This window comes from Eurypyga helias, unplaced genomic scaffold, assembly GCF_000690775.1.
Source record: "Eurypyga helias isolate BGI_N326 unplaced genomic scaffold, ASM69077v1 scaffold7363, whole genome shotgun sequence".
In the NCBI taxonomy this organism is placed as follows: Eukaryota; Metazoa; Chordata; class Aves; order Eurypygiformes; family Eurypygidae; genus Eurypyga; species Eurypyga helias.
This window is the reverse complement of record NW_010243031.1, coordinates 9,886-32,592: the sequence shown is the minus strand read 5'-3', so window position 1 is coordinate 32,592 and position 22,707 is coordinate 9,886. Positions and strand designations below refer to the sequence as shown.

The 22,707-nt window shown below is 40.8% G+C and overlaps 1 protein-coding gene across 1 annotated transcript in view; it reads right to left on the bottom strand.

Moving 5' to 3' along the window:
- The window catches only part of PTPN13 (protein tyrosine phosphatase, non-receptor type 13 (APO-1/CD95 (Fas)-associated phosphatase)), a gene marked incomplete at its 5' end in the record, with an annotated part of 42,034 nt that overhangs the window by 11,172 nt on the left and 8,155 nt on the right, over window positions 1-22,707 (bottom strand). The window contains 19 exons of the mRNA XM_010149257.1: window positions 1,091-1,161; window positions 2,065-2,275; window positions 2,384-2,555; window positions 4,296-4,454; window positions 5,092-5,266; window positions 5,461-5,822; window positions 7,329-7,427; window positions 7,517-7,731; window positions 8,628-8,790; window positions 9,575-9,660; window positions 10,502-10,595; window positions 12,346-12,489; window positions 13,462-13,919; window positions 14,300-14,431; window positions 15,114-15,221; window positions 16,454-16,546; window positions 17,718-17,774; window positions 18,611-18,708; window positions 18,875-19,298. Coding sequence (XP_010147559.1) covers window positions 1,091-1,161; window positions 2,065-2,275; window positions 2,384-2,555; window positions 4,296-4,454; window positions 5,092-5,266; window positions 5,461-5,822; window positions 7,329-7,427; window positions 7,517-7,731; window positions 8,628-8,790; window positions 9,575-9,660; window positions 10,502-10,595; window positions 12,346-12,489; window positions 13,462-13,919; window positions 14,300-14,431; window positions 15,114-15,221; window positions 16,454-16,546; window positions 17,718-17,774; window positions 18,611-18,708; window positions 18,875-19,298 — 3,321 coding nt within the window. The remainder of the gene's footprint in view (window positions 1-1,090; window positions 1,162-2,064; window positions 2,276-2,383; window positions 2,556-4,295; window positions 4,455-5,091; window positions 5,267-5,460; window positions 5,823-7,328; window positions 7,428-7,516; window positions 7,732-8,627; window positions 8,791-9,574; window positions 9,661-10,501; window positions 10,596-12,345; window positions 12,490-13,461; window positions 13,920-14,299; window positions 14,432-15,113; window positions 15,222-16,453; window positions 16,547-17,717; window positions 17,775-18,610; window positions 18,709-18,874; window positions 19,299-22,707) is intronic.

Sequence of the window (22,707 nt, the reverse complement as noted above, 5' to 3'; positions counted from 1 at the left end):
ATATACGACACAAAGTAGAACCAGCAGATGTTATATACCTAGCTAGTAGTGAAGTTCTGGATTTTCACAGACATTATGCTTCTACAAATGAAGAAGCATGTAGATGAAAAAATCGAAGGCTAAGAATAACCTTACAGCTTGTCGTGAACCTGTACATGACAAGTTATCTTCAGGAAGGAAGCTTAAAGTGGGGTCTTCTCAGATTCAGCTACAGGACATATTCCTAATGAGTATCTTGACTAAGTTTTTTGAAACAAAACATGCAGAACACATGGAAAGCATGTGAGCAACACTAAACTGTAAGAGTCGCAATAATTTTGTAAGGCAACATCAACACTCAAAGTTACCTAGATACATTAAAGCAAATATGAACAACAGGACACATTTCCAAGAAGCAGGAAATGCTTAAGATGGTAAGAAACCACATAAGCAATTGCTCTGCACAGGAGCAAATGCAGGTAGGTTGTAAAGGATGCTGAGCCTGAGTGAACAAGGAACTATTTAGCAAAATGAAGTTGATCTCCCTGGGGATGTATTAACAGGAATATGGTCACCACAACCCCGGAAATAATTCTTCCTGTCTGCTTGGCACTGGTGAGGCTCACCCAATGCTGTGTGCGTGACCAGAAGCACTACAACTGAGGAAAACAGCCAGATGTAACTGAAGGGGAGCAATACAATCAATTTGTGCTCCTTTGGTCTTGAAAAAGAGAAGACCAACAGGAGACCTAAAGCCCTTTCAAACGTAACAAATCGGTATTTTTATGCCTGGTCAGAGGAAAGAACAACAGTATTATTATTATTAATAATAGTAATAAGGTGATTTTTTTTTTTTGACTCCTTGAAAGGCTTAGGCTTGGTATTAGAGAGAATTTCTAAACTAGAAGAGAAATGGAATCATAAATAGATGAATCTTTTTTCATGGTGCTTTTAAAAGGAAGATCAAGCAAACACCTGCTGGAGCTGATCTCAGTAAGTGGAGTTCTAGTGCAACCCCTGGACTAGGATGGTGCCTTGAGGCCTGTATCAGTTCCTGCATTTTTATGAACACATGCATTTCACTTGCAATACGTAAGCAGGCAAATCTTACCATTAGCTTTCGCTGGCCATGGATTTGAGCTATTGGGGCTTTTGGATTTTGGAAGCACTGCATGACCATCTCTATGAAAAAAAAGAATTACAGAAACTTTGATTAAAAAAGTACATAAATCATGGTAATCACCAGATATTGATGTTAATACATACTATCTGTAAAACTGCCAATCAAGCTTTCTATTGCAATAGTTTTGGAATACTTAAAATATTCAATGTGAGAGATTAAGCACTGGAAGTTAGGTTAGTTCCTGCTTTAGGGAGTACCAAAGAGTTTGTTCAAGCAGGACTTGCCTTCTAGATTCTGACGAAAGGATTTGACCTTGCAACTCCTTTCCTTTCTGAGATAAATCCCAGTGGAAGGAGAAAGGGAGAGAGGAAGCACAAAAATGGCAGTCATGGCTGTAAGACTTAAATGTTTCAGTCACAGGTAAATATTAACACAGTGTAATCTGGAGAGTTTTTTCAGACTGCTGTATTGCCATAAAAGAAGCAGCAGGAGTCAGTGAAAATACAGCGGCACACTAGGATACCTGCCGTAGGGTTTTAACATTCACCCGTGTGCTGTGACATCCACGTGACAGCAGAACTACTGAAGCACGAAACATTTTATCTCCTTTTTATGATACTAGAACCCTCAGTAGCAGCTTTAAGGAAAGGGTGTAATTGTACTTAAATAACCCTTGTGATATTTTGAAAATGGTATTTTGAACACTTGCACTTCATAGCTGGACACAGCCTTGTCCTCCCCAGAAACACAAAGCAGAGCAAGTACCAAGTACCCCTCTGCTCCGCTGAAGCACACAAACTGAATACACAGACCCTTTTTGTGGCATCTGTGCTCAGTAACATGCCACCTAGCACTGCTATGGTAAATTAGTAGCCATACCAGGAACATGTTTTATCCTTATACTCATACAACCATGCGAGAAAAACCAAAAGTACAGGGAAACATTTGCTTCCAAAACATACCTGGTCGCTTTGAGCACCACTTTCGGAAGGTACATTTCCAACATTCTTTTGGCCTCTTTCAGAGTCATTCCCTGTGTACTTACTCCATTAATGTAATGGATAATATCTAGTGCACGGAGACTCTCCTCTCTGGCAGCAACCGATTTGGGGAGAATGTCACTAATATACACAACTTGGTAAAGGCTGTCATGACCTCCTGACAGCAACAAACCTTTGCAAGAAAAAGGAGGTGGGGTGGAAAAAAAAAATCAAGTTTTAATTTTGTATTTGAAGGGAAACATTTTGCTTTAGATCAAAAGGCAGTATAATTCTGTGTTACCTAGCTCCTCCTTATGGCACGTTAGTGTAATATCAGGCAGTAAATGAGGCAACACTGGCATCTTCGGTAACTCCAAAACACGTCCTAGCACTAATCTGACAGTCTTTGGGGCAGCGCGGAGGAAGTTCACTGCATCGGTATGACTCATGTTAGTAACATCAATGTCATTAACCTGCGAAGATAAAAGCAACAGAGATCTCCTTGTTAGGAGGTTCCAAGTAAAACAGTGAGTATTACTGCAGAAACATTTATTACTGTTCCTATTGTTGACATTCAACATTAAAGGACAAAACAATAGATTCTTTACTGACAGCAGTTGCAGTTCATCATACTTACCCAAGGAGACAGAACACACAGATGCAACTGAACTTTTGCAAGTGAAGAAACAAGTTTACAATCCAAATGTCAAAATATTAAACAATCTGAGGAGGTGTATTATTTTACTGTTCCTATTTTAAAAACTGAAATGCTGTAACTGCATAGGCAAACACCTGACAGTGACTCACAACCTCATCCAATTTGGCTTTTATTTGCCTAACTCTATTAAGGTTTAATAGTATTTAGCAGTGCTTCAGAGTCCTGATCTAGCAATAACTCACACACATGCTCTGTGTTACCCATTCATCACTATTGCTCACAGTTCCTGTAAGCCTAAGGAACAGGCTGACATCCAGAGGGACCTGAACAAGCTTGAGAAGTGGGCCCCACGTGAGCCTCATGAAGTTCAACAAGGCCAATTGCAAGGTCCTGCACATGGGTCAGGGCAAGCCCCAGTATCAATACAGGCTGGGGGATGAATGGGTTGAGAGCAGCCCTGCAAAGGAGGACTTGGGGGTACTGGTGGATAAAAAGCTGAACATGAGCCGGCATTGTGCACTGGCAGACAAGAAAGCCAACCATATCCTGGGCTGTATCCAGAGAAGTGTGGCCAGCAGATCGAGGGAGGGGATTCTCCCCCTCTACTCTGCTCTTGTCAGAGCCCACCTGCAGTACTGCATCCAGCTCTGGGGCCCTCAACAGAAGAAGCAAGTCCAGAGAAGGCCACGAAGATGCTCAGAGGGCTGGAGCACCTCTCCTATGGGGACAGGCTGAGAGAGCTGGGCTTGTTCAGCCTGGAGAAGACCTTATAGCACTTTCCAGTACCTGAAGGGGCCTACAAGAAAGCTGGGGGGGACTTCTTAAAAGGACCTGTAGTGATAGGACATGGGGTAATGGGTTTAAATTGAAAGAGGGTAGATATACGTTACGTATATGGAAGAATTTTTCTATGATGAGGGTGGGGGAACACTGGCACAAAGTTACCCAGAGAGGCTGTGGATGCCCCATCCCTGGAAAGATTCAGGGTCAGTTTGGACGGGGCTCTGAGCAACCTGGTCTAGTTGAAGATGTCCTTGCTCACTGCAGGGGGTTGGACTAGATGACCTTTAAACGTCCCTTCCAACCCAAACTATTCTATGATTCTATGATGAACATCTGTACTACATTATATGTACCTGGCAAACTGTTTTAGAGCAAATCTAAATCTAAAATCTAAAATTTATTTCCTAACAATATGCTAGCCATAGATGTATTTGACCAACAGCCCTCTCCACGTATTGGAGTGACCATCTTATTTAATCAACGAATGCTCTTCTCCTTAAACCACTTTTTGCCATGGTGAATAGTGGCTGCACAAAGGCCTAGCTGTGGGATATACCATAACTCTCTTCAGCAATGTTCTCACATGTTTTCATACTTGTGTTTCTTTTGTCTAACTGCTACCAAACAAACTATGCCTCTCTGAAGGTGCAGGCCTTTGGTCCTTAACCACATTTACTGGCCCACAACAAAGTAAATTTTTGTCTTTTTTTATTCAGTTGTCCTTTTCATGCAACCCCGGTATCTGAAAACATTAATCTGAAAACATTCTCACTTTTATCAGCCGGTCTCCGGGTCGTAGTCTCCCATCACTTTTGGCAGGGTCCTGAACAATGTCATGAATGTAGCAGCCAACATTATCGTTACCTTTGGTCACTGTAAAACCCAGACTACCCTTTTCTGACTTTGTCATAGTGACTCGGAGCTCTGCTTCCTAGGGGAAGAAAATACCATTTTACAACACAAACAGAAGTAATTTGACCACTTTACTGAATTACCTATTGGTTTAAGTGGAACACAAGCCTGGACAGAACCAAGATCAGTTTAGCTGCTTCAAGTAAGGACCTCTAATGAACAGGGTCTCCTGATGGCCCTGCTGCTTCAATTTATTCTCTGATCTCTGAACAACCACACGGAAAACTAACAGGGCAGAAGCAAGGTACCTGCCATTTAAGCTTTGTCTGAATACATGATTTAGAGGTAAGCACATATTTAATGCCAAGTTTTCCAGGCTGAAATGACACACACGAAATAGAGGTATATGCATCTACCTATGTACACAAGGATGCCTCCACATCCAGAGGGAAATACACCAATTCCTCAAAAGCCCAGATACAAATGTCTGCAGGCATTTTCTATGAGCAGCTGCAGTTCACTGGTTACACATGTACATGTGCCATTTATAGGGCACACACCCAGGTCAGTGCAAGGATAATCTACAACTATCCTATGTGCAAATTAAAATGCCTAACTTCTACCCAGTCACTCCAATACCATGGCTAAAACTACTTCCAGTTGGCTACAGCAGTAGGTACATTTATGCTACTGAAAAGACAGTAGTAGTAAGTTACTGGCTCATATTCTTCAGCATTTTTTTCCAACTGGCTGAGTAATGAATCCATTCCTCCCAGGTGCCGAGTCAGGTCAGAAGCAGGAGTAGCGTAACAGTCATTTATTAAAACAGATGTGGTAACATCAGGAACAGTTCTACAGGTAGGGATCAGTGGCAAATCCAACAGCAGATTACTACAGACAAGCAAGGAAAAAAAAAGGATCAGTTTGTACAATGTGGTTGTCACCCATAAATGAATATATGGGTCAATATTGACTTTAGGCAGATCCAAAAAGCACAACACGAAAGTATTTCTATGAACAGGTCCAATAAGCTATTTTTGTAAACACCTTCTGCAATATTATGAGGATCATTATAAACAGCATACCTGTCCTCAAGCTCTGACTTGCTAGAAGCCTCTTGATCAGAATATAAGATGGTGCGAACAGCCTCCTCCTGATCACTGTGTGCCTCATACTGACCACGTGCCTCTGTCATAGCTTCAGCTGAAGTCTGGTACAGCACCGAACTCCAGCCAAGCCCCGCCTGTGCTGGTGGGTCTATCAACTCCTCATCACCACTCCTGCTGCTGTCACTGTAGCTGTCTCTTCTAGAGGGAGATTTTAACCTTTTCTTGCTCAGATCAGTAGTTTCATTTTCATCTGAGCTGTCACCTTGTTCTCCATTTGATGGACCAGAAATTTCTCTGCCAACATCTGGAAATACTTGTTGGGGTGAATGGATGGGAGTCTACAGAGAGCAAGGACATTGAATTAATCAAACTTGAGTTTTGATGACAAAAGAAAGTTGCAAAGGCTGCATAAAGTTACCAAAACCAATTAGTCAGTGTCTACTTCCATTTAGATGTTGGTACAACTGTGTAATCTTATCATAGCATAGGCTTACCAAGTTCAACACAACTTGGTCAAGACAAAGTGTGCAAACCTTTAAAACAAACTGCTAAAGAACTGCAAGTTCATCTAAGGAAAACAAATACACTCTTGGCTTTAGTCTCGGGAAGCCTACTGACAGATGCCTATAAGCTATGCCCAGCAGTCATCTAGGCAATTACTGTGAAACCCCTTCCAACCAGAACACACTGCTGTCACAGCGCAACTGAAGGCAAACTGATCTCACACAGGAGGGAAACAGGGAAGCTTTCAAGCCAAAAGTTACCTAACAGACTACAAAACCTATGATAATTTACACCAAACTGAGTCTGTTAACCCAAGTTATTAACTCCCGTGAGAATGAAGAACCGTTTTGCCAATAATCTCATATGCACAAAAATAATGTCAGCTAGCAGACAAAGTTTAAAAGCTTCATTTACACTTTTATGGCAAAATTCTTGAGTTCATGAACACACTGATCTGCCAAAGTATTATAAACAAAAATCAACATTTGTTTATTGGTTCTTCCCCTAATACATGCACTATTTTATTAAAGTTATTCCATACTACAAATGGGTTCATTGCAGGACTAGTTATTTGTATTATTAGTTTGTTCAGTTGCTTATCTCTTAGTTTACCTTTACTTAATTTTGTATTTGTACATTTAAGTTTCTGTCATCAGACTTGAACTTTTTTATTATTTGAAAATGATATTAAAATAACTTAAATTTAAGATTTGTCTCCACTAGTTTTTCACTTTCCTTTATTACAGAAAGCTTACTTTTCAGGCAAATTCCCCTCTATATTCTCTCTTGCTCAAACACCTTTAACTTCCACTTCTTCCCACTATCATAAAATATCCTTCTGTTATTTCAGTTTACTTATTGGAGCATTTTTAAAACAATCTTTGGGACATCTCTGATTTTCACTACATAAATCTGGTAATCTTTTTCCTGGCTTCTCATGCATGAAAAGCTAACAAATTGGTGTTTCGCAGAATATCCTTCACATATGTTACAGAAACACCCAATTTCTATTTGGGATCGATTTCAAACCATTGGGCTGCAAAGAAACATCTGCCACAGAAACGGAATATTAAGCCAATTTCCAATGTCTTAAGCCACAAAATGGAAGGAAAAAAATTTATTTGAGCCCGCATTCTTTTCACATTTCCACAAAATGCTTAGTACACTCCTGAGCGATTTACTAAAAGAACCCCATTTCTGTGAGCCCCCTCCCCATCTATCCATCTGCATCTTGCATTTAACTAACCCACCCACCACATCAAAAAATGAACCTTCAAACAGAAATTTAAAAAACAAAAACAAAACCAAAACACAAACAAAAAACCCCCCATACACCTTACCAACAAAGAAGGATCAATGTCTGGTAGTATGCCAGATGGTGGCCGACAAAGGAGAAGAGAGACTTCCGGAGATGTTCCCCTCAGAGCAGAGATGACTTCCTATGGCCACAGTAGGATTCATTATTAGACACAGACCCTCAAGACTTGCAGGACTACTAGAGCATGAGTTTCACCATTAAGATACAAACCTGCTGGGATAAACCCTTTAGCGATGCCCCGTTCACTTTCAGAATGACGTCCCCAATTTCTATCTGCCCACTTTCTGCAGCAGGCTGCCCGGGGAAGAGCTTTTTCACCCTCACAATAGTTGAGCCCAGTTGCTCTGGGGTAAGGTTATCTTCACGGCAGAAACTGAACCCAAGACCTGAGCTATTCTTCAACAGCTTTACCTCAAACGTGTTCTCTGCAAAAGAAACATTAACTTATTATTTCCTACGGCATGAAAAAAGGCCAGGAAAAAGAACGGCTGTCGCTCTTACTCCAGACATGACAATGTGCCCTCTCCCCATCACAGGGTTCTTCCACTTTATTGAACACAGCGATGTCTAGAAGATCCCTCTGAGTTAACGAGGACAAAAAGCTGATCATGACTTCTCAGTCTGCTAGCTTGCCCTGACATCATCAAGACTGTACAGGAAGCCAGGGTGTCTCCAAAATACTGGTCCCCAGCAAGTCCATTAGGGAGCCTGTTAAAGCACAGTGACACCACCCTTCCATCCACTGATCAGCCATTAGAGAGCAGCAACTGGGACTCCTGGCAGACAGGATAAATCCCATGCAGAAGGTATCTGCAGTGGTTTCCCCATCTGGGTAGGTTTCCCTCCGCTTCCACAGGTGTCCAGCAAGAGAAGCTGGAATATGCCAACCTCTAGTCAGCTACATAAATCCCTCTTCTCTCTTCATCCAGCTCTTGATGTCTTCTCTCACCTAGACAGGAACAGCAAAACCTATGGAACCTCTCATTTATATGAGTATCTTAACCTCCCCTTGGCATTACTTAGCAGCACCAGAGACAGCAGCACCCCTTTTAACTCTGACCTTGCTACAGACCTGGCCTGCAAGGCTGGTGAAACTGGGAATCAAGGAACAGTGAGAGAGCAAACAGTAAGTAAACAAAGTTATCAAGATGTGAAAGGAAATCTTAAAACCAAAGAGGCTGCATTATGTGCAGGGACTCTGTATAGGTTCCTACGAGCACTTTCTCCTGTCTTTCTATTCTACAGAAGATTTGAAGAAAAAAAAATTATAAAAACTGAAGGATGCTTTGAAAGTTCAAACAATTGTCCTATGTGGCCTGACCTGCAGTGACAAAGCTGTAATCTTTGGCATTTGTAGTTTTTGTCATTGGTTTCTCCTGTGGCTCACACTGCCCCACCTGACTTGGAGGTGTGCATTGTGGTGTTACTGGAGCATGAACCTTGGCCACTGAAAGCTGACCTTTTTCCAGCAGCAGATGCACCACCTAAAGAAATGAAACATTCTGCAGTTAACAGACAACAGTCATAGAGAAAGCATGGTCTAGAGTACATGTTTCTTTCTAACTTGTCTGTATACCAAGTTTTACAGCAGCATATAGACACCTCCCTCCCCATATATCCTCCATTTGTTCATTATTTTAAGGGCTGTGACAACTTCCAAAAATACACTAATGGACCAGCAAGATACTTGCCCATACAGAGTAAGAAAGGGTTTTCTTCACATGAGGCTGTGAGGAGATTTAAGAAGCAAAGACAGTGTGATTTTCACATGTGTACAGGCAATAGAGTTAAAAGCATTTTATAAAGGGAGCACACATGGTCCTTAGCAGCTCTGAATGTGTATGTTCACTGGCTATTTTCAGGTGTTCATGTACACGTATGTGTTTCCACATGTGAAGCAGCCACCATAAATAGCCCTATTAAATGAGGAGACCATAGACAGAATCAAGCACTGTCCAAAAAGGTCGAGACTCAAGTAAAGCTACTGACACAGCACAAGAACACAGGTGCAAATATGCAGGCCCTTGTCTCCTCAGATTCAGGCCCTGTCTGTAGCACCCTGCTACAGTTGCTTTCCAACCCGGGCTTCCTCCAGAATTTCGCTAGGGTGGGCAGGAAGACTCAAGGCCCAGGAAGACAAGGAGCTCAAGAAATCACACCTGAAGCAACCAGGACACTGGGGAGAATTCCAGTCTTCAGGTTCCTTTACCTCTTCTCACCCATGAATACCTGTTTTACTACAGACAGGTAGAACCAGCAGGCACTTACCTGCCCAGTGTTTCTCAGTGTTTCAACAGCTTGCTTGTGGGTAGCACCTTCTAAACTAATCCCATTGACAGAGAGCACACGGTCACCTACAAACGATTAATAATTTAAAAAAAAGTAGGCAAATCAACATCTATAAAGTGTATATGACACACAAACCTCCAAGTCTCAGCTAACAAGGACATTTATAGAAGCAAACTCTTCCTCCCCTCCACACTCTGAGTTGAGAACTCTGCAACTAAAATATATGGTTGGATTCACTTATCTTAAAGGTCTTTTCCAACCTAAATGATTCTGTGATTTTACGGATAAACCTGTGTCAAAGCTAGAGTTAACCATCAGAATGACAGCCTACCACAAAGCTCAGACACTGTATTAAAAACAAATCTTAGTCGACAGAGGGAATTCTCACTTCAGCAAAGAATGTGGCCTGGCTTACCAACAAGAAAAGCCATAGAGTTACAGTGATTTTCTGTACTGAGTTGCCCAGCATGCCAAGCAAGATGGCCACAAATACTATAAAGCCCTCTCGCCATGGCTGGAACAGAGAAGGGTTCTCCATTAACACAGGCTGCATTAGCAAAAAAAAAAAAACAACCCACAAACCACACACCACATATATATTCTGCAGTCTATCTCCTATTTTTTCCCCTCCACAATATCAGCAGTTTTCTGTTGGTTGTGCAGTCGTTGTACTTTTTTTTTTTAACCTTCACCTGCAGAATTACCTATCAAGGCAGTATTTAAAATGACAACTGCAAATGCAGCAGCTTGGAAAAGCAACTCTTTTTCCCAGTGATAAAGGTACAATGAAAGGAGGTAAATAGAGTTCCTAGCTTCTAGGCCACAGTGTATCCTCAAGTCCACCACAGACACTTACCTGCCCTTTTTTCACATTAAGAATCCAAACTGAAAGAATTGAAATACTACCTTTTTCTATTCTGCCATCTGCTTCAGCTGCTCCCTTAGGAATAATCGCTTTCACATAAATACCACCATGCCTTATGCTAGTATTTACACCACCCTAAACGGAAAGCAAATATAGGATTTGTTAGTCTTTCTGCAGTTAGAATCCTCAGTAATTAAACACGGTGTCACATAAGGAAAACTGTACTCAGGAAGCACTTGGGCTACTGGCACGTAAAAACAACATACAAACTATCAAACCCAAAATGTTACACAAAGCATGTTTTTGCACTCATGCAATTTATTATAAATGAATTTTGTGTGGGAAGATTAAAAAAAAAAAAAAAAAAAAGGTGCGTTACAATGCAAATGCACCCAAAACAAAGAAATATCCTTCAGCAGAAACACGTCTGCATTATGCTGGACTTTACATGCTTGCATGCGTATCAAAGCTCAGAGATGTGAGAGCACAGCATGCCAGAGAAGATGCATACCCATGCAGTGTCCTACTCCAATCAATACGCCCTCTCTGATGTAACAGGAAACTAAGGAGCACTGCTTTCTCTCAGCTCATACAAGTTGGAAAGTCTAATCCGAAAAAGTCTACTCAAGCTCAAATGGCATTGGTTTTGGAGGGCCTTAGCCTTTCTGTCAGTGCAGGGGGTTGGACTAGATATCTTTCCATGTCCTTTCCAACCAAAACCATTGTATGGTTCTGGCTCACTGCTGCACTCTCAGTGCTTCTCCACAAACTTGGAGGGAAGAGGGAGACCAACAGTGTATTAAAAAATGTTCATTCCCGAAGTATTACATGTGAAAACTGGAAACACAGAGCTAACTGTACACTGCTTGTCACCACTGTACAGGATATTCACCAATGTGCAAGGGGCACAATGGAGGCTGAAAAAGAAATATTCTAAGAAGACACCACCACTTGGTCACCTTTCACATCGGTTGGCATCTTCCAACATTTTCTACGAAGGCAATGCATGCATACAACAGGCCTGATGCTATTCAACACCCAGCTGGTGCTGAATCTTTGTTCCCCCAGCTGTCTCAGGTTACAAGCTGGACAGAGCAGTGTGACTCTGAACAGACTGGGATGCTAAAATAACAGAATTTCTTTCTGCTCCTCTTAGAGTACTGGCCACATATATGACAGCAGTGCTAGGCTTGTGAACTGACACTCTACCTACATGTCTGTACATATGGCCACATTTGGGAAAAGGCCAACAGTTTTAGGTGTAAACTACCAGTGAAAGCCATGAGTTTTGAACTACAGCTACCAACTGTTCTCTGTTGTTATAATTTAAGCAACTTTTCCTGTTTCAAATTACCCTGTAGCCTGCCAATCAATCAGCCAGAGATATTGATTATTAAAATAACAAAATACAGAACAGGAGTAGTGAAAAATGTGTGCATCTCAGTTACGCATCATTCTCCTCTTTTTTGAAGTGCCACTCTGCTGTATGGCAGGACCTAAAGAAACTACTTTCAAAATTTCATAGCCTGAAGAGAAATGAGTCCATTGAAAATACATTTTTTGTCTTGTATTGCAAGAAAGGACTGTCAAGCCAGGTCTTATTTGGATTTAAGTGGTATTTTTTTTTCATTCTGGCTTTTATCCAGCAGAGGAAGAACACTGAACGTGATATATATGGGACTTCGGGGCTCCTCCATAAAACAAGATTCACTTAAAGGGCAGATGACAAGAAAAGGGATATAAAATAGTATAACTTTGGTAAGATTTATCACGCATCAGTAAAACTATATACTTAACAGTGACTCAAGAAAATATTTTGCTTCCTTGTAATTTAGCAATATAATGGGTTGCTGGGAGTAGAGAAAAAGAGAAAATATCTAAAAACCTTGTCAAACAGTACCGTGACACTTATTCCCAAGCCGTTATCTTTTTTGGCTAGTTCAACCTCAAAGATATCTCCAGGTTTAAGAAGTGTTGCAGAAACGTTTTTAGAATTCACTTTGTTTGCTGTATTCGCTGAGGAAGACTCCTTTATTTAAAAAAAAAAAAAAAAAAGAAACAAACAAAACAAGAAGAGAGAATGATTTGCCATTAGAACAGAAGTTTACAGTTCATAGCCTAAAGGGTGAGGTCTTTGGTCAAATGCAGCCAAAAGGAGTCCACATGGCAATGTACCAACTGCTAAGACTCATAAGGCTCAATGCCTTAATTCTTCCATTGCTGCCACTGAAGAGGTTTAGCACAGAAATATACTTGGTCTTCAGCAGCCAAGTCTCTATTGTCAAAGCAAGTTGGTCAGAGAACACACAAACCACAATACTTGAGTGTTACAAGTCTAGGGTCTGCTGGGGTGATTTGCAGGAGCTGCCACAACTCGACTGAATAACCTCCATCAGCTGAGAAGAGGAATCACTGCAAGTTTGGAATCATTTTGTAGCACTTTGCCATTGTGTACTTTTGGATAGGTGAAACAGCAAGCTGTCTCTCCAGAGCATGGCTTACTGCTGAACTTCACTACACAAGAGTGGTTTTCCATGGATTATATCAATCCCAAAAGATGAGTTCTGCTGTTACCCGTTCCAGATGCATCACTACTCTTTAATCTAGGAAAAAATTAATTTATCTGTCACGTGAATAAACTTACCTCTAGGAGTGGTGACCAGACTATGATGATATTGGACATACACACAGAATTGAAAGGTTTTCTACAGAATGAACAAGTGCCCTGTATGTTCATGCTGAAGCACAATCTGCCTCTAATAAGACATGCCTATCTCATGACACTGGAAAGCTGGGAAGTTGTTTCAAGTTACAAGTGATTTTCTCCATTTATTTTGAACAAAAGCACCAAACTATTAGAAATTAGCTATTAGCATTTTCCACTAGAAGGGTAAGCTGCAGGCTAGGCTGTCCTTCCCCCACATGCTTTCACCTTATTCACACCCACAGTCAGCTATTTCACTACCACTGATGGGAAAAATTCATATGAAATGCACTATGCCTTTTTAGCTGGCTGTTGCTCCTGACTGCTGGAATAAGTTGCTTCATCCATATCAGAATCGCCACGGTCAGAATATTCCACAGACTCCACTACCCCAGGCCTTTTCATTTTCACTCGAGTACTGTCAGATGAGGATCTTCTCTTCTCATTTGTTTTAGAAAGCCCCGAATGGGAATCACTGTGATGCTGAGGATCCTGCTGGGCTCTACCACTTGCACGGTTGCCAAAGAAGCTGGCTGTCTGGCTCTGAGACAGGCTGGCACTCTCAGTTCTGGAATCCTGGGAGCTCACACTTCCATCCCGCTTGCCTCCCAACAAACTCCCCGAAACAGGCCTCTGGTGACCACGGGACCGGCTATGTTCTTCTGAAGAGGACTCTGCCTCATTGTCCTGCACCGACGATGGCCTCCTCAAATAACCCCTGGTTCCATTACTGACATGTGCAGCGTTAGACGATGCTGAAAACCAGGAGATAAGGCAGTCATCAGTGGTTGGTAACATCTTACCTGCAGTATGACACAGATTTCTCAGCTTACAACCACATAAGGTTTTACCCGTTCATATTATGAGGAACACTTTTCTGTTTACGATGGAACCGATGTGTCCTCACCAGAGGTGACAGTATAACATACTTCCTTCAGTCTCAGAACACAATTTCAAGCCCATACTAGCTAGGGTTGCTTACAGAAGGGAGCGCAGTTAGGGTGACGTTTTATGGCTCTCTCATTTGGCAAGATTAGTAATTTTAAAGAAACACAAAGTACCTGACAAAAGGGGACAGAGAAGGCAGAGTGCTCAGAGCACAGCTCTTAATAATAAGGAATATTCCTCTCCATACCTTTGGATAACTTGTCCTTGGGCTGAGAGATAACAAGTGTCACATCTTCAGGTGCATTCTCCAAAATTTCTAGTGCTGCATGGTGGCTGACACCTTCCAAACTTGTGCTGTTTACAGATATTAGTCGGTGCCCTGCACAAAAGCAGACACAATCTAACAACTATATTTTTATCCATCGGTGAGAATGTGGAGTACAGGTCTGAAAATCTCTATGCAACGCACGGATTAAAAATTGCTAAAATTCAAGTGACATTGCAATAGGGAACCCTAATCATTAAAAAAAAGCCCCAAAACAAGCTACAAGAACTGGTTATGAGTATTTCCCCTTTTTAAACCTGCCAATCCTTCTTATACTACCGTTTCTACCTTCTCCTCTGCTGTAAGAAAAGGGAATGCAAAAGCAGAAATCAAGAAGTGAAATAAGCAGTGTGGAGTTCAGTACAGACTAAAATGAAAAGGAAAAAAAAGCATGGATTCATCCATTTTTTCCAAAATCAAAATATGGATTTGGAGTTTTATAAAGAATTGAAATTATAAAGCATCTATAGAGAGACAATAGCAAATAAAGCCCTTATCTTTATACATTAATTTTATGCTATTTCAAGCTTTATAATTTTTTACTTCGATTCAAATGATTTGTGGTTCTGTACAGATTAAGATAGAAGTATCACCAGTCTTCAGAAATTACGCAGAGGCTAACTGAAGGTCAGTGTTTGTAAGGGTCTGATGCCCTCAGCCATAGAAGGAAATGGTACTACATACATGTATGGCCTTTTCTCTCACATATATACCTCTTCTTATTTGCACCATTTACCTGGTTTCAGAGATCCTTCCAAATCAGCTGGCCCTCCGGGAATCACTGAATGAATAAAAATTCCCAGATCGAGTTTCCCCGTCTTCTCTCCACCGACTATTTGAAAGCCTATTAAAAAAGGCCCAAAGCAGGCAAAATCATCAGCGATCACAGTGTAACAACATAAAACAAGTCTGTACTTCAGAATGGACTAAAACTTAAGTCACTCTAATAAATTAAAGGAAAACTATACATCTCAAGGAAGCCTACACAAAAGTAAGTGGAATAAGTTTTTTGCTTAAGCCTTATTGCATTCTCTGTTTTTGAGCAAGCGATTCAGACTTGGCCTAACTGCCTTGCCAGAAAACTCCAGCAAAGGCTCCAGACAACTGTGGCAAGCGAAACACAGACACAAACATAGGACGAACTGTACAGTCACTAACCAGATGAAATGTATTCTCTCTTACTTAAAAAAAAATCTGGGTTTCTCCATTGTGAGATGCTTCACCTAAACGTTTGACCCTGGTATTAAAGGATATTCAAGATAAAAAAAAGAACAAAAACAAACAGATCTTCTCTATTCTATCTAAAACAGCAAAGTATGACGATTGCATGGGGAAGAAAGAAGAAACTCTGCATTTTGTTTGATATTTTTTTTCTTTTTCATCAACTCTTAGAGTTACTGTGCAGGGCAAACACTAAATATCATTTTCTAGTAGGCTTTTCCCCCCTTCAATTTTACACAACAGTCCTATTTTGAATGACAGGACACTGTAGAGAGCCTCCCTAAAGCACAAAACAGACACCAACTTATTCATTACTCATACAGGGAAAAATTATGTGGGTTTATGAAAAAAACTCAGTAGCAAAAGGAAGAATGGAATGCAAATATCTCATCTTCCAGGCTTTTCAAACCTCAAATTAGTGTTCCATCTGATGATACTCTAAGAGTAAGAAAAACATGCCACAATTAGCTCATAATGGCTTTATAATCTTTTTTTTTTTAATAAAGCCTTCACACTGTCACAGCTGCAAGGTGTCCACACAGACAAAAATCTTGTACCTGAATGCAGAGATAAACTTTTAAGACCAACTTTTAAGATGATCACTTCACAACATAAATATTATCCTATACTTACAATACGGAAAAAAATGAGAAACAGACTTGCTTAACATCACTCAGCAGATCAGTAGCAGGCGCTACCAAGTCAGTCCTGGTTTCATCTTAAATGCCTTTGAAATCCAGCTACTGGCTGCACTGCTTCCTCAGTCGTACAATAAATACTTCAATACAGACCAGAAAACTATTTTGGTTTTGGCTTCTAGGACAACACGACCACCACAGTTTTAAAGCCACTTACCTAAGCCCAAATTTTCATCCTTTTTCAAGTTCACCAGAGTGATCTCTCTTTCTGGTGAGGTAACTCTGTTTTGCGTTGCTTGCAGAGAGTCAACTGAAAAGCCAACACTTCATGATCAGACACTACCTGAATTCTTCCCTTCAGGTTTGCTGTCAAGTTCTACTCCGTTAAAAAAAGATTACTTCTCCTATAACCTGAAAAGCTGCTCTGAACTAGTAGGTCCCACTTTCATTTTCCGAGCCCTACCCAGATTAAAAAAACACCCCAAACCACCACCGTTACAACTCTCTGCCACCATCAGCAATTACAATCTTTTATTCCTCCTAAGAAAAGCACCTGGCACAGTCCCTTGGAATCACAACACAAGCCCTAGAATCTTCAGATTTATTAGACTCAGTTCAGCAAAGTATTTAGATCTGCGTTCACGTGCCCTGCTCAGGTAGGCAGGATGCAAGCACATTGATAAAAGTGAAACTGCGACTTAATACATGAAGTTACTAAAAGGTTACTCAGTTCTCTTAATGGCGGTCCTTTGTTAAAAAACAAGCACCATCAAAAACACCTACTCAACCCTATCTTGTTCAGATTTATTTCCTCATTTGCAACTCCACAGGCTGCTGATTCTGCCTCTTCCAAAATCTGAACACACTCACAATAGCTTTATGTGACTTCTGAGGGCTCCCAACACGCTGAAGTAGACGCAGGCACTTAGGAGACAGGTGGGGGGGTGGGCGCTTTGTGTGTCTGGCACACTTCTGCCTTAAGTGGAACACACAGTTCCATACCAGCAGAAGCCTACTGAGCTCTACACACTGCTACAAGCAGAAAACAGTGGTGGCAAGAGAGCAGGACAGACTGCACCACCTAGAGAAGGAATTTTACTCCCACAAAGCCAAGTCAAACCTAAAGAGTTAAAGAACTCGAAAGAAAGCGAAGTTATTGGGCTCTATAGAACGAGCAACCTCTCAAGTAAGGGAAATGAACTTTGAAGAGCATGCTATGTTAGATAATAGCACCCTGCAAAATCTCAAACTAAACATACACTATTCATACTTGAAAAAATACTACACACAGATGTCAAAATCTCTCCCAAGAAGCAATCCTAAAGAAATATTAAGAGTTGTACTTAGGAAAAGGTCCCATCTAACTAACTGGGAGAGGTATTTAAGAATAGAAAAGAAACAGGATGGGTAGAACAGTGAAGCACTTGACAAGTGCTTCACAAACTGACCGAATTAATTCCATAGGCGTATTATCAACCTACCGCTCTCTTTTAACAGTGTTGATGACGGAGTATCTCCTGAAGTACTCATGCTAACACCTATTGACATAAATAGAAATATTAGATATTGTTGTATTCCCCCCCCCCCCCCAATACAAAAGCTACCAAGAAGTATTTCAGGCTTCACACAGTACACATGAGCTCATTCACAATATCAGATTACTTATTTATTTTAAAAATTAGTAAGCATGAATGTAGCTTTGGATTAGCAAATCCAAATTACTTGTGTATTTTGGTTGTACTTCAAGGTTCTGGTAGATGGTAGCTCATGCAAAAAACAAGGAATTAAAGAAAGGACAGAGATTTGGCCTTTAAGACTATCTGTGTGCGATCCAATCCTGGCCAAGAAAATGGAGAAAGTGCATCTGGCATACAGGAGTGTTTTGGTGAACCACCCAATGCGCTGTAAAAAAACCACACCTAATTTCTTATATAAATGAGACCAAACAAAGAAGAACCATGCAGTTACCGCTCAGCGGTACTAGCCAATAGGCAGCTTATGCCAAACTGAGTCCACTTCCAAAAAAAAAAAAAAAAAAAAATCACAAAAAATCACTCCCTGCACCATTTCCACAGAAAACACTATAAGGTGACAAAATGGAAGATGTTTTCTGGAACAGCTTTTACTGTCAACTACTAATACACTGCACACCTGTGTACAGACCAGTGCTGTCCAAAGGAGGATTTTTTCAATTAACTACAACAATTATTCAGGAACAACATGCAATTGGCCTGGATTACTTTAACACGATACTCTGCTCTCTTTTTCAAATTGAAATATTACCATCAGTTAATAAATATATGGAAGTATTACACCCCAAGCAATTTTAGAGGTTAGTTAGTAAATGCATTAATACTATGTTTTGCATGCTGACCTACAACATAGGCTTGACCGGTATCTTCAATGGATGAGGAGTCTGATTCATTTTTCTTTCTTTCAGGACTTCTACTTAAACCTGCATGAGATTTTGAACTTAAAGGGGAGAAGGAGAGAAGGGGAACCAGACAGAGGGAAGAGAAGTTGGGAGAGGGAAGGATCAATGTAATAAAATAATGATATGAATAATGAATCAAAACCGATGCAAAATGTACATTTACTGTACACAAAGATATTGCAGTGTGGTCTGAGAGACTCTTACTTGCTTAGTTTTAATGCTCCCGCTGCTGATCCAGTATCAAATTTTGGTATTTGTTGAAAGACTCTTCCCATTACGTCTTCTATTTTTTTGGGGGAAGAGTCCAAAGCAGTAATAATATTTTTCTTTGGAGGGTAAACCGAGATGTGGGTCTGACTCAGATCGTGAAATGACTTGCTCATAACCCTGGGTCTTTCCTCCCATGGAGTCTTCTCGTTCTTGTCCTTTGAAGAGCCAGGAAGAGGCTGGAAGAGTGAGAGCTCAGAACAGGAGAGCCTCTTCAGAATCTCTGCTTGAACAGAGAGAGGTCGAACGGCAAGGCGGTTCAAAGTGCTGCTGGCCAGGCTACCAGTACTGATTGCTCGTCCCATGTTGAAACCTTTGACAGAGTCCGCATGAAGGTTTAGGCTCCTAAATGAAGCCCTTTCTGTGGAAAAACCAAACAAATTTAAGTTATACAGCAAAGATAGTGTGACCTCCTTGTGTAAAGCATGCATTTTCAAAACCAACTCACAAAAAGCACATTTTTCTCTAGATGCTCAGAAGTATGTACAATCATCAGGTATGTATACACAATCACCTTGTAGTTTGCTCAGGATGCAAAGTTTGGAGTTCATGACACTGCACTAACCTGACACACAGCTCACTGAAGTACAAACCTACATAACAGAGTGTTTATCGCCTTATTAGTAAGAAGGCTCATAGCCCCCATTAAGCTTCTGTGCTTTATATACAGGAACATCACCTGTTTCTGCAAAGCAAATAATATCCTCAAAGTGACCTGGAAGACTACACTTCCTTTTACTTGCTCATACAGTCTTTTCCAGAAAGTGAACAACTACAGCACCGCTACCCTCTACGCTATCAGATCCTACCAAACTTGTCTCTCTGCATCACTCGGTTTTCTTTGCATGGGTCCCTGACACACTTATACAGCTACAAAGTTGTGGCAGCTTGGCAGCATCTCTGCGTGGTTCAACAGCATCAGCTCACTCAGATGCACCTAGTGACTTCCCTGTCAGAAACTTCCTAAACTGTTTAGGACAGAACAGAAAAGGTTGACTGGGCTTTGCCAGACTTTTTGACTCATGAACTAAGATTTCCTTAAGCAGCAGAAAGAAACAGGTTTTGTATTCTAATTAAAGTACTGTCAGCTGAGTCGTGGGAACTGTCTGGGTGGATGTTCTTAGCTGAAAGTAAATGCAAGATAATACAATTTAGCCTAACACCCTCTTATTTCAGAGCAAAGCAGAGCAGGGCTCATTTCTATTAGCCTAACTGCCACCTAAGGCTAGCAGTTAAGTTCCTGTGGCTTGGCTCTCGCACAGAAACTTGATAAGCTGTGGCAACATGTTTGCTGGTTAGAGCCTTTAAAGGAAATCACACCATCTGAACCCTTCATAAACTTCACTGATGTCTTCAAATCAGCTCACAGGGAAATCTGAGAAAAAGCAGTCTTCAACTGTGTATGTATTTCTGATTTAAGATTAACAAGTGGTTTTTAAAACTACACACAGCTCGAAATAAGCTACTTTAGGAAGCTGCACTGTAACTCAGAAAGAAAATGCTACTTTTTGGTACATATCATCCATTAAGAGAGTGGTGAAACACTGGAACAGGTTGCCCAGGGAAGCTGTGGATGCCCCATCCCTGGAAGTGTTCAAGGCCAGGCTGGATGAGGCTTTGAGCAACCTGGTCTAGTGCAAGGTGTCCCTGCCCATGGCAGGGGGGTTGGAACTAGATGGTCTTTAAGGTCCCTTCCAACCCAAACCATTCTATGATTAACTTTTTTAAATGCTGAAGCATTCACCATTGAAGAGTGTATTTGGCAGATGCAACCTCAACATTGCCATTCCAAAAGACATTCCTTCGTCCAATACCAAGGGCAGGAATTAACTGCAACAGTAACTCATGCTTTCTTTATAACAGTCATACAGATTGAGAAGATTCAGTTGTGGAAGGTATTTTTTTGGTCCTTTTTAAAGGAGAATTACTATACAACTTCCCCTTTCTTTCTCACACCAAATACATCCTCTAGCCATAGCCACAGCCATCAGACAGACTAGATGAGCTACACAAGAATGGTTTTACTTGATCACACCACAGATCCACAAATCAGTTTCCTGACTCTGACAGAAGCTATCACTGACACTTGCTCTTGTGTGTTCCCATCCTGGGGAAGAGTACCTTAATAAAATATTCTAAGATCTCTTCTCTTGACATCGTACTTAGACTCTGTGAAAACCAAACAGGATTTCCTATGGATTTCAGAAGAATTACTTTCATATCATTATCTATACAGACATTAGGCTTTTCACGCCTTCTGCCAACCCCTTAACTGAAAATTTTAATGTGCTCAAAACACATCCTTTGTAAGGCTCTCTCAACCTTCACTTCACCTTTGTGGTTTTCCATATGCCTTTTTAGGAATCCAAACACTCGTCGTAAAACTCAGTGCTTGGTTCTGTTCACTGAGTGGCTACGAAGTTGTGCAAAAAGAAACCATAATTACTCATGTAACAGCTTATCGCCTTTCTTAGGTACCATAAAATTGTTAGAACTTTTTATTTTCTTTTATTTTTCTTAACTTTGTCTCTCATATCTTTCTATTCATGCAGAATGTTATTCAAGAGACATTTTCCTTTTATTATCCAAGCCTCATTCTTTCTGTTGGATTTACATATGTTAAAATGGTTGCTTCAGGTCACTGAAGCACTTGTTGCACGACGTCTAAACATGCCACGGATCATCACAGGGACTACAAAGTGCTCTCCTTTATGCTTCCATCCCCTGTTATGTTCCATGAAAATTGATTCACCATCACTATGCATGCCAGGCCTTCTCCCTTGTCTCAAAACATCTTCTCCATTCACTGGCTGAAATCAAGGCAAGTCTTACAATATACTAATACTGTATTTCTAAAGAATCCTCCAAAGCATATGAAACTTCACAAGTCTGCTATCTACCCCATGAACACTGCAACCACCACAGGCACATGCTGGTGTTCACTGTGCTGTTAAGCCAGAATCAGTCTTTAAGTAAGGAACCTTCAAAATGTATGCTTCCTGTGATGATCAGCCTTGAGTTAATAATATTGTCACCTGCCTGTTTCTTTACTGTTTTGCTGAGTGGCTCCAACGACCATTTTTTACTGACGTTTTACAGGCTCTGGAAAAATAAAATAAAATACTTGCTGCTTCTGCTGGTCAAGAATAATGCTTCCCAAATACAGCCTGGGATTTCACTGCTCTAACAAAAGAAAAGCAGTACTGATAATTAATATACTATCTTGACTGGCTGCTTCATCATTGTTTTCTCTTACCTGTATTACAAAACCTTTTCTTTTCTAAAATATTATTCTAGTAACTCTATTGTTACGTGCACACATATACACACAGGAAAGAAATGTGGCTAATCAATTTAGGTCAATGAAGTTATGACAAAAGCAAAAACTATGCTTGAATTGGTTTTGGTTTCATTAACCAAGTGTAAAGGAATTAACCATAATACTGATCCATTTGCTTCTGATTATGACTAATTGATGAAATTTGAGACCTCTGAATCCCAAGGGATCTGCACTGCACAGAAACAAACTATTGTTTTCCAAACTCGCAAAGCACAGCACATACTGCATCTGTGAGAACAACCAAGTTTGCCTAGCCTAGAAAGCCTTTCATGGACTGCTTTACTTTGCAATGCAGGGTACGCAAGCACTAAGTTAGAGAATGGTGCAAAGGCTTTAGGTCACTTGGTCCTATTTCTTTGCACTGAGTTGGTTGAGCCCAACAGAACAGAATAAAAAGCTGGATAGTTGCCACATGCCACTACCCTCCCCC